The sequence below is a fragment of the Terrapene carolina genome, unplaced genomic scaffold, assembly GCF_002925995.2.
Source record: "Terrapene carolina triunguis isolate 2854851 unplaced genomic scaffold, T_m_triunguis-2.0 Scaffold62, whole genome shotgun sequence".
NCBI lineage: Eukaryota > Metazoa > Chordata > Testudines > Emydidae > Terrapene > Terrapene triunguis.
The window spans coordinates 9,330,853-9,349,198 of NW_020664413.1; the positions used below are offsets into that span (position 1 = coordinate 9,330,853).

Below are 18,346 nucleotides of genomic sequence, written 5' to 3' on the forward strand. Positions count from 1 at the left end.
ATTTTCAAATCCCTTTCTGTTTTTGTTTTTAATATAATCAGTAAGAGACTTTTGAATCACAACTGGAAAGTATGTATCCTATTGTAGTACAAATACTAGCTGTAGTTCCAGTATTTTTCTCCATTTGTATCTCTGGTAGCATTTACAGCTGGTGTGCTTTGCTGTAGTGGCATGTAATAGGCTTTGCCTCACAGCATTTCGTTCAGCAAACAAGTTAAATGAGTCCTGATAGCCCTTACTAATGCGTTTAGTGTTAAAGAAGAGTGAAGGTTGTGAAAGGAGCTCTCAAGTATGTGACTTATTAGCTGGTTGCTAATTTTGGACAAATTTTACCAGCAAGTACATTATTGGGTATTGATTTACTGGTATGTTTGAACAGTCCGCAGCACCGTGCTGAATAAACTGGATATCTCAAGTTAAATTTCTTCTTTAACAAAGACATTACTTCAACTAAAATACAGACTTGATGTTCCTTAAAGTATATTTTATCAAATCTTTCACTCTTTTTAGAATTTTACGTATACATTAAAGGTTTACCAACTTTAATTATGTGTTTTTGAGCAGGAAGAAGTCACTGAAAAATAAGATTTATATTTTTCTAAACTTTAAGGAAAATGCTTTGATTTATTTCATATCATTTTTTTCCTGTGCCTTGCAGCTCCTCATCAACGACTGGAAGCTGTTACTCTGCCAGGGATTGTTTCATTTATACTGAGCCTGTTATGTGGGGCTTTGAATTTAATTAGAGGATTTCATGCCATAGAAAGTCTTCTGCAGGTACTGTACCATGTTTACAACTCTGTAGTGGGGAAGAACTGAAATCAAAGTGCCATGTTTGTGCAAAATATCAATCATAATTAGCTCATATAAACTTTACAGTATGAACCAAATCCTTCTATCCTAATTCATATGAATGTTCCTATTGATTTCAGACCCAATATGTATATTACTACACTACTCCTGGGGGAATTACACACACACAATTCATGTTTGGCGCAGAATTTTTTTATTTCCCGCAGAAAATACATTCTGCCCAAGAAGTGCTGCAATTCTGCCTTTTGCCCACCAGAGGCCACTGTGGCACCAGAACAGCCATCTGACCAGTAGTAACAGCTAGCAGCCAGCTGCGTTCATTACAGCAGCCTGCCCGTGGAGGCAGGTTAGGTGGGAGAGTGGGGCACAGGGGGCTGCTGTGGGGGTCAGAGATTAGGGTCAGAAGGGCTAGTGGGGGGACAGACTGGGGTATGGGCTGAGAAGCTAGTGAGGTGACAGCATTGAGCCAAGGGCTGAATGGGAGGGGGGCTCCAGGGCCACATGGGGATGGGGGCAGGGTTTCCAGGGCCACATGGAGACAGGGGCAGATGTGCCTGACTGAATGGGAGAGCCTTGATGTCAGCCAGGGTCCATACTTCTCCCACCCACACCTAACAACCCTCCAGGTTCACTCCCAGGCTCCTTCCCTCTACCTCAGCTCCTCCGTTACCCTTGACTCCCCCAAGCCTTTGCACTGCTTTTGAGAGGTGCGGAAAATACATTTCTGTATTGTAGTTTAAATGAATTACTCAACGTTCTGTATTAATATATCTAGTAAGGAATCTATTTGTCAAAAAACATTTCCTGAATCTTTTTATTTTTTTGTCTGTATTGTTAGACATACTTGCTGACAGGTATTTTGAAATAAATTACCAAAATAATTGAAACTGGAGTGATCATATTGTGTTATTTTGACAAATAAAATATGCAGAATTTTGCAGAATTTATTTTTTGGCACAAAATTCCCCCAGGAGTAATATTCTATATCCATTATTGAGTGTGTACAGGAAGAGATGTTCAAAAGTGCCTAATGGAGTTTGTAAATCAGTGGAAGATGGGCAGCTAACTCCCTTAGATACTTTTGCAAATCCCACCAGTACAGGGCATAGACTGCTGTTTTCTAAACCCATGCCATAATGATAAACTTTGAAAAGCCACTTTTTCATTGGTGTCTGTTATGCATAATGCTCGAACAAAATGATATGCCTTCAAAATTTGGACAGTCTAGCCCATTGTCAGCAAAGAACCACAGAACATGGGTCTTTGAAGGATTTTTGTAACCAGGACCTTTGTTCCTTTGAGAATAAAATGAAAAATTATGTACTTGGTTATGGGAAGTTCTGTCCCTTTTAAAATATATTTGCATTCAATATTGTGATTCATGACCTTGCAATGAATAAGAGGTTTTTCTTTGTACACCATTACTTCTATAGGATACATTGCCATTGATATTATGTACTGAATGGAGGATACTGTGCTTTTAGAAGGGCACATCTTCTGATGGTGTAAATTGTCATAGCTCCATTGAAGTCAGTGAAGCTATGACAATAGACAGCTGCTGAGTATCTGCCCCAGTTAAAACATTAAACTGAGGTCCTCTCATGATGGTTGTCCTAGTGGAAGATGAAGATCCTGTGGTGGCTTTCAAAAGGAGTAGGGGGAATCTTACTATTTTGGTTAATATTTATTCTCTCAGTAAAGTAAATTCAGGTGTATAAGACTTTGTGCACTATTCCTTCATAATCACGCATTATCAGTGTTTGCTTAATCACTTTTTAAGGACACTGGTTACCTAAAATATGAAAGATGGTGTGTGCATTCTAATTGTGTTCTGTATACATACTTGTGTATTAATTTAAACATTAACAGTTGAGGCCCAGGGCATTTCCTGAAGATTAATGAATGGCTGGGAGGAGTTGATGAAAATGCCCTATGCCAAGGTCGTTGTTACTATTACAAACTGAAAATGAGAATAAAGCCAAGGTATATGGATTTTTTTAATGCATTATGCAGTTTCATGTGGCATTTCTAGAGAATTAATGCCCTGTTCCTTCACAAATCATATTTCTTATATATTATGTACATATAAATAATATTTCCTGAATGCTTTATCGCCATGCCATTAGATTTATAAATATAAATTACAGTACAGAGTTGCACAAATAGCGGACAGAATTTCACCTCTTTAATTGTATAATATCTGTATTACTTATTCTGTTTCTAAAGGAACACAGCTGCAGAAGGATATTCCAGTGTAGAATTAACCTATGTAACCAATAATGTGGTGGCCAATTCAGTTTCTTTCGATGGTGGATAGTGATTTACAGATGGAATATAGTGTTTAGTATTTAATTCCTGGCATTTTGGATCCACCCAAAATAAGTGAAATGAAGAGGAATTTAAAATTAACATGGAATAAATCCATAAAGGTCAAGGCAGAAGTCATCCGAACACAATGTTAAATGGAAGTTTAACTCCAGGGGAAAAAAAATCTTTCATTACAAAGGTTCCTTCTGAATTTAGAATACTTTCCTTTTTAATCAATAATTCATTTAGAGGTTACAAAACTACTTTGTAACCTGTAGTTACACTGTACTGGATTCTGTTGTGACTGTGAGGTGAAAGTTTTTATAATCTGTTGAAGTTCTGTTCCTGGACATAAATTTTGTGTGCAGAAGTACAGATTTTTTTTATAGCCAGAGCTACAGATGAGAGAACTTCAAGCTAAACGTGTTCTCAAGAGAGAGGGGCTGTAGTTCCAAATGGACCAGCTTCCTTTAGAAATGGAATTCTCCTTGATGAAAAACAGATTGCATGAGTGCCCTTGTTCGTATGGGAAAGTTTCTGATTGTGGCAGATGTTTGTTTGAAAAGCATGAAAATGCAGTCTAGAATAATCACTGTAAATTTATTCTGCTCAGCCTCATGGAAAATATTAAAACCTGTTTGAATATATTAGAAGAAATAAGTCTGTTTAAGGAAAAGCATCTTAAAGTGAGAAAATCTGTAATTTTAAATTCATTTTTTTTATTGTTCTGCTAAAAAGAAATTCAATTTGCTATCCATATAACTGTTTATGAATAATCTTTGTCTAGTAAATAGTCATGCTTTTGTTTGTTCTCTCTTCTATTAATGTGTTTGCCTGCATTGTTTTCTACATAGAATTTTAGCACACCCTAGTGGACAGTTTGTATTTTTCAGTTTACACAGTTTCCATTTTGTGATGATGTTATATTAACACAGTTGTACAAATTGTTAATTCTTCTTGTTCCCAACGTTTAGACTGGGATTTTCAAACTAGTCTAGGGAAACTAGATGCCCAAAGCTGCAGATAAGCCTCCCTTAAGCTCTTTTGAGAATCCCAGCATTAGGTGTCTGCTGTGCTGAATAGAAATAGTAAGCAAGGATAATTAGGATATTTTGGACCCTCCTAACTCCATTCTGTGGATCTGACCTTCCCAGAGAGAAATAAGTGATGCCTTCTAATTTCTCCACTTTAGTTTTGGTACAGGAGGTCATTCTAAATTTGTATGTTGGATTATTTTTAATTAGAACTAGAAGTTATTTGTGTACACCATGCATATCTTGTGTATTTACTTTTGTTGAAATACATTGTAAAAACACTGGATTTTTATTCTCTTTTCACAGAACGAGGGTGAAGATTTCAGTTATGTCATTGCATTTTTCCTTGGAACAGCAGCCTGCTTGTATCAGGTAAATTCTTCCTGCTGCATATTGCAATAGTCTTCAGAAGCATTATTTAGTCGTGTACAAATGTTATCAAGTTTTCTTAAATATTGCGTATATTTGAATGGATTGACTTTAAGAGTAACCTCTGCTCTTATTTTGGTGGTGATGAGAGATCACAGCATAGATTCATGCCTACATGCTTGATTCTGGGCTATTGTTTTCTGGGATTGTCTTTTCCCAGTTAGTTTATCGAGATAGGGATGTGTTTGTCTCCTTCGGGAGGCTGATATTAGGATTGCTGTATGATTCAGCATCATAGCATCATAAAAGTTAAAGATGAAACTGACATTTTAGGTCCCTTTTTTCCATCTTCCTGGGCAAATACAGATTTTGTTCCTACAGTGTTATTCCCAGGTTAGCTTGTAAATGTCACAAGGGATAGAGAATCGTTCACTTCTCCAAAATGACTATTACGCAGATTAATACATCTCACCACCTGGAAGTTTTCCCTGATACGCAGTCTTCCTTTTCCTCTCCTCAGTGTTATCTCACTATTCCTCGTTATACAGTCTTTCTATCCCACTGAGTAATTCTTCTCCTTCTTTCATATTTGTGCTCTTAATAGATTGTTAAATTTTTAGCAAATCCCTCTTCTCTCTTAGTTGTTGCTTAGCTAAACTATACATAATTAGCTCTCTGTCTTTCCATATAAGTCAATTGTCACAGTCCCTTCATAAGCATTATGGCTGTTCACTGAATTCTCGCTAATTTTTGCTTATCTGTCTGGTATTGATGAGCCCAAAACTAAATGCAGTATTTCAAGTGTGGTCATTTTTGGGATTATCACCTCACTGCTTCATAACATAATGTGTGTTCAGTCAGAAATCTCACTCCCTCTTTTGCTGCTATATCACATTGCTTACTTGTACGTATTGCTGTCAACTACAATCCCTTCCATAAGTGTCTTTCAGCAGTACTGAAGTCCATTGTCTTGCATTTTTCCAGTTTACATCTTTTGTATCTTCTGATAATATTTCTAACCCCACTAGGTCCAGTTGCATTGTTGTCTGTTCTCAGTGACTGTATTTCCTCCCAGATTAGCAACCATTCTGAAGTTCATAAAATATTGGCCACCTCCTCTCGAAGATTATTAGTAAAAATGTTAAATAAGATCACAGCTAATGCCACACAGAAGAACACCCCAACTTGATACATTATCATGTATCTTTACCCTTTGTTTGCAGTCCTCCAGCCACTTTGCACTTCATATGATAATGCTCTTGTTCTACTATGTGATGATCTTCACTCAGAAATTTAATCTCACTGGATTATTGGGATTTTTCCCATACAGTGTGACTCCCCAATCCATACAACGTATCCGTCTTTCATGTATTGCTGTTTATTAATTTACAAGAAAACGGTTACAGTCAAGTTGTACGGGCCAAAAATTGGACCTAAATGGAATAGGAATTTAGTGCTAAATGTTAAACTAATAGTGAGGTATTTACAGAACCCCATTGATATTTGTCTTCCACCACATTTCAGGAATACCCGTTATGTCAAGGTCCTTTTCCATTGCCTGGTATTCTAATTTACCTAGTTTCGCTCTTCAAGAGTCTTGCATTGATATAGTACCTTGACATTTATAGTTTCTATTTTTGGCAATGTACCTTTTATTCTTGGTCTGGCACCAGTCTAACTGGCCCAGAACTTACCTCTGTGATCTCAACCTGTCACTTGTCTAGGTCAGCTGTAGTTTCTGTCCTTTCTTTTATAGGACACAATTAACCTTTGTACAGTAACTCCTCACTTAACATTGTAGTTATATTCCTGAAAAATGCTACTTTAAGCAAAACTATGTTAAGCGAATCCAGTTTCCCCATAAGAATTAATGTAAATAAGGGGGATTAGGTTCCAGGGAAATGTTTTTTTGCTAGACAAAAGACTAATACACACACACACACACACACACACACACACACACACAGTATAAGTTTTAAACAAACAATTTAATACTGTACACAGCAATGATGATTGTGAAGCTTGGTGGAGGTGGTGAAGTCAGAGGGTGGGATATTTCCCAGGGAATGCCTTACTCCTAAATTATCTAGCACTTGACTGAGACCTCACGGGTTAACACATTGTTGTTAATGTAGCCTCACACTCTATAAGGCAGCACGAATGGAGGGAGGGGAGACAGCATGGCAGAGAGAGAGACACCGTGTGTGTGTGAGAGAGAGACGCACATTGCCCCTTTTTAAGTAGATAAGCAAGCTGAGACAGCAGCTGCTGCCAGCAAGCTCCCTCTGTCCTGAGCCCTGTTGTGTCCCCCCCGCTCTGTGGAGATGGGGTAAAGGAGCGAGGCGGGGGAGGGTGTCATAAATATAGAGGGAAGAATAGCATAAAATCCCTCCTTGGCAGCTGTACTCAATTGCCTTACCTGTAAGGGGTTAAACAGTTCAAATAACCTGGTTGGCACCTGACCAGAAGGACCAATGTTCTCTTTTGTTGTTCCGTCTCCTGATGGAGAGAGAAGCCAAACAGGTATATCATCTCCTGAAAATATACCTGGAATAATCCATCTAAAACCACAGAAATTGTAAGTAGGGCAGGGGTTCTCAGACTTTTGTACTGGTGACCCCTTTCACACAGCAAGCCTCTGAGTGCGACCCCCCCCTTATACATTAAAAACACTTTTAAAAATATATTTAACACCATTATTAATGCTGGAGGCCAAGCGGGGTTTGGGGTGGAGGCTGACAGCTCGCGACCCCCCATGTAATAACCTTGCGACCCCTTGAGGGGTCCCGACCCCCAGTTTGAGAACCCCTGAAGTAGGGCAAGGAGATGCATTCGGTTATCTTTTGGTTTGGCTTGTGAATTTTCCTATGCTACAGAGGGAGTTTTATTCCCATTTTTGTAACTGTGAAGCTGAGCCCAGAGGGGAATCCTCTGTGTTTTAAATCTTTTTATTACCCTGTAAAGTTTCCTTCCATCCTGATTTTGCAGGTGCAGATTCTTTGACTTTTTTCTTTATAATAAAGTTCTTCTTTTAAGAACTTGATTGATTTCAGTGTCCTGAAGACAAAGGGTCTGTGCTCACACTGCTAAGGCAATTAGTTGGTATATTATTCTCAAGCCTCCCCAGGAAAGGGGGTTAAGGGGTTTGGGGGGATATTTTGGGGGAATAGGGATTCCAAGTGACCCTTCCCTGAATTTTTGTGTAAATCACTTGGTGGTGGCAGCAATACCATCCAAGGACAAGGAAAGGAATTTGTGCCTTGGGGAAGTTTTAACCTAAACTGGTAGAATCTAAGTTTAGGGAGTCTTTCATGCGGTCCCCACATCTGTACCCCAGAGTTCAGAGTAGAGGGAACCCTGACATTAGCACCCCTCTTCTCCCCCTCCCCACCCCCTGCACAGCAAGCAGGAGGCTCCCGGGAGCAGCTCCAAGGCAGAGGGCAGGAGCAGCACATGGCAGTGCAGGGAGGGACAGCTGAACTGCCTGGCAATTGAGAGATTGCTGGGCGGCTGCCACACAGGGAACTTAGGGGGGCTGCTGGTCCACCCTGGTTCCAAGCCCCCACCAGCTAGCTCCAATGGGCTGCTCTTCCTGCAAGCAGTGGACAAAGCAGGCGGCTGCCAAACAACGTTATAAGGGAGCATTGCACAACTTTAAACGAGCATGTTCTCTAATTGTTCAGCAACGTAACAACGTTAACTGGGACGACGTTAGGTGAGGGAGTTGCTGTATTAGTGACATCTCTCTAGCAGATGTCTTTTTACAACTTGAGTGCTCTTCTGCACCTGTTGATTTTTCATCAGTGCCTACCTTAAATAATCTCCCCACAAACATTATTTTCTATGCCAGCAGTCTGGTTTCATTTTGGATAAGGTGGAGCCAATCCCTTCTGTAGAGGGTGCCCTTCCCGCACATAAATTTCCCAATACCTCAAAAATTGAACCCCCTCTTCTTTACATAATCTCTCATCTGTGCATTGCAACAGTGGAGTCCCACCCCTGCCCCCAGCATACTTGCTGACCCTCTGCATGATGGAACTGGAAACGTTGCAGAGAAAGTGACCCCAGAAGCTCTGGGTGTATAAACCTTTTCCTAGTATTCTAAATTTAATTTCCAAGACTCAAAATAATAATATACATGATGTATCAAACTTAAAAACAAAATGCAGTAGCTAGGAGTAGTTTTTAGCAGATGAAGGGAAAAAACAAGGCCCTAAAACAACTTCAGAATCAGCTGTTTCAGCCTTAGTATGAAGGGTCCCTCCCTGGCAATCCTTACCAGATGTTCTCTAAAATCTCCCACTCCTCAAGCAGGTGTGATCAGCATTTCTGTTCGTTCTTTAAATGCAAATCCAATAACGTAAAACTCTCATATATAGTTTGGTCAAGAAGTATCCGTGAACGACTTGCATATTAATTCTGATTTTGAGGCACATTTGACATTGTATATGTCTAGCCTCAGATATGCATTTCCAAGAAAAAATGTCTATTTTTAATTTTTCTGAATCCAGTTTGCTCATGAATCTAAGATTTGGCTGTGATTTCCCAGCTCCAGCCAGACTAAAAAAATCTTTAGTTTGTCCCTCAGTGCTGCAACTTTGTTGAAACAGGTAGCACTGTAATATTAAGAAAGAAAAGTAACTGAGGGGTTAGGGAATCAATAATACAGCCAAGAAAACCAAAAGTTTCTATCCCAATAATGGAAAATTAAACCTAGTGTCTGAAATGTTATCTGGTCTGCTTTGCATTATTCTGGCTCGCTCCACAATCTTGTAGCATTCTTTGAAGTCTCAGTTTCCCCCAACTACAAGTCTCAAGAACTGACCTCAAGCCATTTCTTAATAGGTATAAAAGCTTTCTTTCTCTGAAGTAACATAGGGAAGCCTTCTACACAAAAGCACATTCTGTAATTGCTATGCAAAACAGTTCCCTTAAAACAAACCAACACACGAGTTTCATTACATTGCTTGTTAGAGTGACATGTTAAAGTCACAGTGCCTTGGCCTTTTGACTGTTGTTGTTTTGTAAGGGGCAAATTTCTCCCCATCTCAAAGTAGGAAAGGGATTGCTGAAAAATTCAGCTCTACACATACAGCAAGGCAACGAAACTTGAGTAAAAGCCTCCAAGTTTATGGAGCCTTGATCAAAAAGCACACTTACATTATTAAATATAGTTACTACATTTGTCATCCTATTTTTAAACCCTTTGTTTTCCTTGATCATTTGAGAGAAGCACATCCTGATGGCTCACTCTGTTCTTTGAAGCTGTCACACTCAGATTTTATTACATGGCGAGGTGATTTCATGAAATGAGCTAGATTCTAATTGCTGATTTACTGGTACATGTTAAGTGTCTTTTAAATATAACTTTTACAACCCTCCCCAAAAATAGACATTAGGTCCTGTACTTGAAGATACTCCACATGTGCAGAGGAAGCCAAGCTGTTCTCTTGATACTAGTTTTACTTTGGAGTATTTTTTGTTCTGTTTCATAGGGAGGATAAACAAAGGTCTTAATAAAGGGGCCCAGACACTATGGTGATGGGCACTATAAGGCCTGGTCTACACTGGGGGAGGGGAGGGGGGGAGATCGAGCTAAATTACGGAACTTTAGCTACGTGAACAACGTAGCTGAAGTTGACAAACTTAGATCTACTCACTGCGGTGTCTTCACTGCGATGAGTCGACTGCTGCCGCTCCCCCGTCGACTCTACCTGTGTCTCTTGCAGCGATGGAGTACAGAAATCGACGGGAGAGCGCTCGGGGGTCAATTTATCGTGTCTAGACTAGACACAATAAACCGACCCCCCGCTGGATCGATCACTGCCCGCCAATCCGGCGTGTAGTATAGACATATCCTAAGATAGAGCAACAAGTTAGTAAAATATCCAACAGAATAAAAAATAACCCAGTGAATTGTATTATCCAGAAGCAATCACGCAATTCCTGACTTTCCTTGTAGAAACTTAAAAAATAAACACTACCACTATCTGTCAGTATTGTAATGCTGATGTTTCAGTTTTCACCAAGGGCTTTGTTGCAAGGATAGGTTCCTGGGTTAGTGTTTGTTGTATACCTCATTTTCACTGGTATTCACTATGTTAGACATCCAATCACCACCAACCTCCTTGGTGAAAACTGAAACAGGAGACTAACAAATGAGGTAGGATCAGAAGAGGCTAAAATAGTGTCAAAGTTAGACTCAGGACTTACAGTTTGTCAGAGCGATGCACGATGCAACACACAAAAGGAGCCCACAGGCGACTGCCTCAGTCGCCCTTGCTTTCACACCAAGGGTTTTACCCAAGGTGCGGTGCGGCTGCGATTGTGCAGATTTCACTCACTCAGACCGCGGGGACAGGAACCCCTTGGTCGGCCGATCCCCGGACGGAGATGGCACCCAGACTCAAACACTCCACAGGACAGTCCTCAGTCCAGACAAAACACAGAAATAATTACCTGACCAGATTCCTGATGTCAGATCCCGGGATCCCTACCAGAACAGAGTGGGAACCAACAGGTTCGAGGGCGTAGACTTCACTGTGGTCATGCGCCCTTCCGTTCAGGAGGAGGACCGCTCGGGCCAAATGCCCAGGTGCCGGCTGCCACGGTCATCCTACAAAAACGGTCAGGAATCACACGGCCCCAGTGAAGATGGTTGCCATCTCAGTGGGACCTCCAAATTGTCAAAGTTAGACTCCGGACTCACAGTTTGTCAGACCACTCTGTTTTATTAGCACAGCGCTCTGCTAATAACACCCAGATAATGTGAGCACCATCCAAGACCCACACTACCTTATTTTATACAGATAAAAAGGGCGCAAACTTAACAAGAGGACAAAGAAAGCAGAACTGACAAGTTTACCCGAGGCTAGACGTACATATTCAATTTTCTTACTAACTTTTACAGATCTCTGGCTGATGTTCCACCATTAGCTTAAGTGGACTCATTGTTTATGCCTTAATGTTTCTTTTCCTGACACCTGTATTTCAGCATTCCTTATTTCTGCCTAAAGGTACATACAGCATTTCTTTAATCCATTCTATTTTTACAATATAATTCATTCTACTTTCACAATAGGGAAAGAACAAATTAAAAATTACTTCGACGTATTAGATGTATTCAAGTCACCAGGGCCTGATGAAATGCATCCTAGAATACTCAAGGAGCTGACTAAGGAGATATCTGAGCCATTAGCAATTATCTTTGAGAAGTCATGGAAGATGGGAGAGATTCCAGAAGACTGGAAAAGGGCAAATATAGTGCCCATCTATAAAAAAGGGAAATAAGGATAGCCCAGGAAATTACAGACCAATCAGCTTAACTTCTGTACCTGGAAAGATGATGGAGCAAATAATTAAGCAATCCGTTTGCAAATATCTAGAAGATAAGGTGATAAGTGACAGTCAGCATGGATTTGTCAAAAACAATTCATGTCAAACCAACCTGATAGCATTCTTTGACAGGGTAAGAAGCCTTGTGGATGGGGGGCAACAGTAGACGTGGTATATCTTGACTTTAGTAAAGCTTTTGATACTGTCTTGCATGACCTTCTCATAAACAAACTAGGGAAAGGCAACCTAGATAGAGCTACTATAAGGTGGCTGCAAAACTGGTTGGAAAACCGTTCCCAGAGAGTAGTTATCAGTTATCAGGCTGGAAGGGCATAAAGAGCGGGATCCTTCAGGGATCAGTTCTGGGTCGAGTTCTGTTCAATGTCTTCATCAATGATTTAGATAATGGCATACAGAGTACACTTATAAAGTTTGCGGACGATACCAAGCTGGGAGGGGTTGCAAGTGCTTTGGAGGATAGGATTAAAATTCAAAATGATCTGGACAGACTGGAGAAATGGTCTTAAGTAAATAGGGTGAAATTCAATAAGGACAAATGCAAAGTACTCCATTTAGGAAGGAATAATCAGTTGCACACATACAAAATGGCAAATGACTGCCTAGGAGTGAGTACTGCGGAAAGGGATCTGTGCGTCATAGTGGACCACAAGCTAAATATGAGTCAACAGTGTAACACTGTTGCAAAAAAAGTGAACATCATTCTGGGATGTACTAGTAGGAGTGTTGTAAGCAAGACACGAGAAGTAATTCTTCTGTTCTACTCTGCTCTGATTAGGCCTCAACTGGAGTATTGAGTCCAGTTCTGGGTGCCACATTTCAGGAAGGATGTGGACAAATTGGAAAGAGTCCAGAGAAGCACAGCAAAAATTATTAAAGGTCTAGAAAACATGACCTGTGAGGGAAGATTGAAAAATGTAGGTTTGTTTAGTCTGGGAAAGAGAAGACTGAGGCCTGGTCTACACTAACACCCCAGTTCGATCTAAGGTACGCAACTTCAGCTACGTGAATAACGTAGCTGAAGTCGACCTACCTTAGTTCGAATTTACCGCGGTTCAGACGCGGTCCACACGCGGCAGGCAGGCTCCCCCGTCGACTCCGCGGTACTTCTCTCGCTGAGGTGGAGTACCGCAGTCGACGGCGAGCACTTCCTGGTTCGAATTATCGCGTCCAGACCAGACGCGATAAATCGAACCCGGAAGTTCGATTGCCAGCCGTCGAACTACCGCGGTAGTGTAGACCTGGCCTGAGAGGGGACATAACAGTTTTCAAGTATGTAAGAGGTTGTTACAAGGAGGAGGAAGAAAAATTGTTTTTCTTAACCTCTGAGGATAGGACAAGAAGCAATGGGCTTAAATTGCAGCAAGGGAGGTTTAGGTTGGACATTAGGAACTTCCTAACGCTCAGGGTGGTTAAGCACTGGAATAAATTGCCTAGGGAGGTTGTGGAATCTCCATCATTGGAGATTTTTAAGAGTAGGTTAGACAAACACCTGTCTGGAATGGTATAGATAATTAGTCCTGCCACGAGTGTAGGGGACTGAACTAGATGACCTCTCGAGGTCCCTTCCAGTTCTGTGATTTTATGAAAATCAGTAGAAATAAGTGTGCGGTTTAGTTCTAGCCATGTCGGTCCCAGGATATTAAAGAGACAAGGTGGGTGAGGTAATATCTTTTTTTGGACCAACTTCTATTGGTGAGAGAGACAAGACCAGAAGAGGGCGGTTCAGGAAAGATTTATTTCAGGATGGGGTCCCCATAGAGTATGGGTTGTAGTTGTTTGATACCCCATGTAGGTTCCAGTGTTGGGAGATGGTGACAACTATGGGTGTGCGGTTGGAGGGGATTTATTTCTGTTCTTCAAACAACCCCTCAACCTCTCCAAGCTCATCATCAAAAGCAAGCTCCCCACAGACCAGGACGCCATCTCAAAGCCACACCAGGCTCTGCCAGAACAACATATGCAAAATCTGCAGACATATCTCCACTGCTACAATGATCAACACCCCTTTCAAGATCCATGGGTTCTACGCATGCCTATCACAACATGTGGTGTACCTCATCCAGTGCACTTAAATGCCCCAATAACAATTGTGTGGGTGAAACCAGACAATCATTACACTTTTGAATAAACTCATACAGGAAGATGATAAAAGACAAAAACACTGTATCACCTGTGAGTGAACACATTTCAGAAAGCGATCACTCTGTATCTGACCCGTGAGTCCTCATCCTCAAAGAAAACCTGCACAACACTTTCAAAAGATGAGCCTGGGAGTTTAAATTCATAACTTTGCTAGACACTAAAATCATGGTCTTAATAAAGACACTGGATTTATGGCTTATTACAACAATCTGTAACCCACTAACCCCCATTTTTGTCCTATAATTACAGGGGTGTTCATGGGCCACTTCACCTTGAATGGTCCCTTAGAATATGTGCTAACTATTTATGCTAAACTATCTGTTTGACCTTGTATTTAGCTGTGACACTCTGAGTTCCTTTCCCAGACCCGAGGAAGAGTTCTGTATAGCTCGAAAGCTTGTTTCTCTCACCAACGGAAGTTGGTCCAATAAATGCTATTACCTCACCCACCTTGTCGCTCTAGAAATAAAAGTGCATATGACAAGTCTTTTTTTTGTACCAGATGAGAGAAAAGCAAAAAGTAAACAAGTAGCATAAAGATTTTTTTAAAAACAATTCTTTCCAAAAAAGAATATTTTCTAGGGATTCTTTCTAAAGAAAAGCCTCTTAAATCAGCATCAACCTTGACCACTGGATCCATGGTTTGATGTTGATCTAAAGTTCTCAATCAAATGAGTTTGGTGGTATGAACTCAATGCATTTTTATACTAGACTGTATCTTAATAGCGTCTTGATTTTCACCAGAGCTGGCCCTGTTTGGGGAGAAGTCTCTTGTGCTGTTCCTTTTGCAGGATCCCTTGGTATTTTCTGCTTTTGCTTGCTTGCTTTCACTCCTGAAAACTCCCCCCCCCCCCCCCCCCCCCCCCCCCCCCCCCCTTCAACTGCCGCGTTTTTTTTTGTGCCCCCCTTGTTTTTTTTTTTTTTTCTTTTTTTTTTTCCCCCCTAAACCCCCCCCCCCCCCCCCCCCAACATGATTCCCTACTTTGAAGTGACTGGTTTATTTTAGCACAGCTGTCTGCTGTCTGTGTTCTGTGGATCCTTGATGTGCCATAGCATCCTCTGCCCTGCTGCTTTAAATAGCAGCCATGCAGAAAATTCAAGGGAGCATCAAAGATCAGAAGGCATTGGTCAGTATGCAGCTGAGGTGAGAACAAAGCAGTCTCTTAGGAGGCGGAGTGGGCACAGATAGAGAACAAGAAGAGGAGTAGATGTGGGAGCTAAAGTCGGGAAATGGAGCCGTGAGTTGTGGAAGTGGGAGAGGAGGAAAGCATTTGTGAAAACGATGTAATTTTAGCAGACCTGAGATTCGCAGGTGTAATGGAATAAAGGATTCGGACGTTGAAGAATGTTTTGTGAAGAAGAGAAACTTGGGATGAATTGAGGTTGTCCCCTTAAGCCTCCTCTCTGTGAGGTGCTCTTCTCTCTACTCTTTCCCCTCCTCCTACTGACTTACATTTGTGAACCCAGAATGCAAATATGCATTTGAATCTCCACAGTAATCCTACCACCTTTTAAGGATTGGGATGTGTACAAAGGGAAACTGCATGTGCTGGATAAAGTAGAGCATGGGGGCTATTTACAGCTCCCTGATTTTCCGGCTCCCATCCCATTGCAGGTTAAGCAGCCTGAGATCTGTTCTAACTTGTGCCAGCTGGCAATAGCTTGGGTGTCTCCCACTCCCTATGCTAGTGACTACAAGGAGTGAGACCAAGGGGACAGTCTACCAGCTTCACACCTGTATTAACTCCCCAATGCTCAGGGATTCCATCCAGCCGGGGACTTAAGGATTCTTCTGTTTCTTGTGCATTGCCTGAGTGGCATAGACAAGCCAAAACATGTGTTTCCATTGCCACTTTCATTATTGATAATGAGCAAATATGATGACGAAATCTTCCTTGAAGAGCGAATAATGGAAGCAAAATTTAACTTCTTCTGATGCTGAGCACTGGTCACTCCAGAATGCCCACTTACGTTAGTACCACATTTAGCTACTCAATTAAAAAAACAACACGTTCTACATGGTTCATTTCTGTATCTACTTGATAGTTCAATGTGATTTGTTAGCAGAAGTAATTTTCAATGCACTAATCAGACTTTGTTTTCTTCTTTGCAGTGTTATTTATTTTTATACTGCACAGGCTGGCGGAATGTCAAATCCTTCCTGACTTTTGGTTTAATCTGCCTCTGTAACATGTATCTGTACGAACTGCGCAATCTCTGGCAGCTCTTCTTCCACGTGACAGTGGGAGCGTTTTCAGCATTACAAATACGGCTAAGACAACCACAAGGGAAATCCCCTGATTACAATGTCTGACCCAAGTCCTGGGATGTCCTAAGGCAGTCTCAGTCCACCCATGGTTCCCTCTCAGGAATGAAAAGCTTTTCTCCAAAAGAAGTGTTTTTTATTTGCTTTTTTTTTTTTAAAGATCAACACAAGATGCCTGTGGACGTTTGTGACTTGAGAACTTAGACTTATCCTCATTGAAGACTGAAGACACACACAATACAGGATTAGTGGAGGAAAATGGGTCCTATCCATGCAGATCATTGTCCCTTGAGGACAGATAAAAGTTTGGAGGACTTGACTGATAGCAGGAAAAAGCCTTCTTCAAAAGTATGATAGTGGAAAAAGATATATATACAGGGCATGTTCTGCATATCAAGTGAGCACTCCAATTCCAAAATCAGTTTTGCCTTTGTGAGGCAGTAGTATAGGCTGAATACAAAGATGCTATTGCATATTAGCAGACTATTGGAACGAGTGCGTTACTAAATGTGAAACTATTGGATTGCACATTAAATTTAATGGGATGCGTGAATGTGTTTTCTTAATTAAAGCCTAACCTGGAAACCATCTGTTTATGGGGATTAGCTCCTTGGTCCCAGTGGCCTTCCATCTAGTGCTGAGTTAACTATAAATCTTGGTAAATATTTTTCTCTGTATAATTTGTTTTTAATGATCTTTTGAAAGTGACCTTTATGGACAAGTTTTATTTAAGTAAATAACCTAAAATTCTGTCTCTTGGCCCTCTTTGCTCTCCTCCTCTATTTGAACACTAGAAGTTTGAAAAGAAGTTGCCAGGTGGGTAAACAAACATTGATTTGAAACCTGTTTGAGCTATTGCTTGTCTCTCTACATTTTATGAGCTGGATTAATAGCTGAAACCTAACTTAGCATATAGGCAACTGGTGGTGAGCTTATTTCCATCAATCATAAACGGAGTTCAGTTTAAAAAAAATCCTTTTTGGATCCAGGGATTTTGTTGGTCTGGTAGATTTACATTTTACTGAATTGGAGTCGAACCTCACTAATGTGTATTAGTGGCTGGGACAGCTATGTAGAGTCCCAGAGTTTGTGAATTAATTAGCAGATGAACAATCAAGGCTATTACATTGCATTCTATTTCTTTTGACAATCATATTTTGAGTTAATTATTTCCAGGGCTTTATAGTACACTAGTAAATATATTTTAATATAGTTTGCTCAAGTAGTGAGGTGTAATAAAAACTAAAGCCTTCAGAAAAGTTTTAATAGCAGGATGGCTTCCACATTGCTTGTGAGCATTACTAGGCTTGGTGATTAGTGAGGTTCTGCTTTACTATGAAATGCTACTCATCAGATCTCTGTAGGCGATCCCCACATAAAATGCTCTCTTCGGTAATTTATTGGCAATCAAGCTGATAGCAGAGAAGTAATACCTAGACTGGGAACAACTATTGTTTTTTTTAAAGGAAGTGACCTTACTCAAGGGGATCCAGGTGCCCAAGACCAAGATAATTTACAGAAAATGGAATCAGTCCTAAATGAACAGCAGTGGTATGTATTTTTTGATGCGCTCTTTGTTATAATGTCTCTTTCTAAGACCGATGTAATTAAGAGGCTGAAAATATCTTGGTGCATGTGGTAGCTAAGATAATTGTTGCAGGAGGTGTGCTTTGCCTTTGAACCTTTTTCCTTTTTTTTCATTCATCCAGCAAATAGAATGGGGATGCATTTGTCTGGTCTTGTATGTTCCCATTATGACACTTTTGTTGGTATTTTGGGACAGTGGGGGAAGGGAAGGAAGGAGGAGGATTTGAAATTTAAACAGAGTGTAAGAGGCGTATCTGCAGGAATACAAGGATTTCAATACTGTTAGTTAAACCCTTAGTTTTAAACAGCTCAGACTACCCACTGCCACACAACACATGTTGCATTAGATTGCAGTGCAGCCTTTGGAAATCAGGACACCTGAAAACACAAAAATAAATCTTTCACTATTTTAAACTCGGGGTTTGAAATATGGATATTGTGTGTTTAGTACAAACTAAAGCTTTCGTCTTTT

The 18,346-nt window shown here is 40.6% G+C and overlaps 1 protein-coding gene across 8 annotated transcripts in view; it reads left to right on the top strand.

Moving 5' to 3' along the window:
- Positions 1–18,346, top strand: part of SEC22A (SEC22 homolog A, vesicle trafficking protein) — a 44,510-nt gene that overhangs the window by 18,548 nt on the left and 7,616 nt on the right. For 4 of the 8 annotated variants that reach the window (XM_024205733.2, XM_024205732.2, XM_024205725.2 and 1 more), the window contains exons 5-7: positions 659–777; positions 4,461–4,526; positions 16,135–17,838. In XM_024205733.2, the coding sequence (XP_024061501.1) occupies positions 659–777; positions 4,461–4,526; positions 16,135–16,335 (386 nt within the window). In that variant the 3' untranslated portion in view covers positions 16,336–17,838. The remainder of the gene's footprint in view (positions 1–658; positions 778–4,460; positions 4,527–16,134; positions 17,839–18,346) is intronic. The other 4 variants (XM_024205727.2, XM_024205731.2, XM_024205726.2 and 1 more) reach the window with 4 other exon arrangements.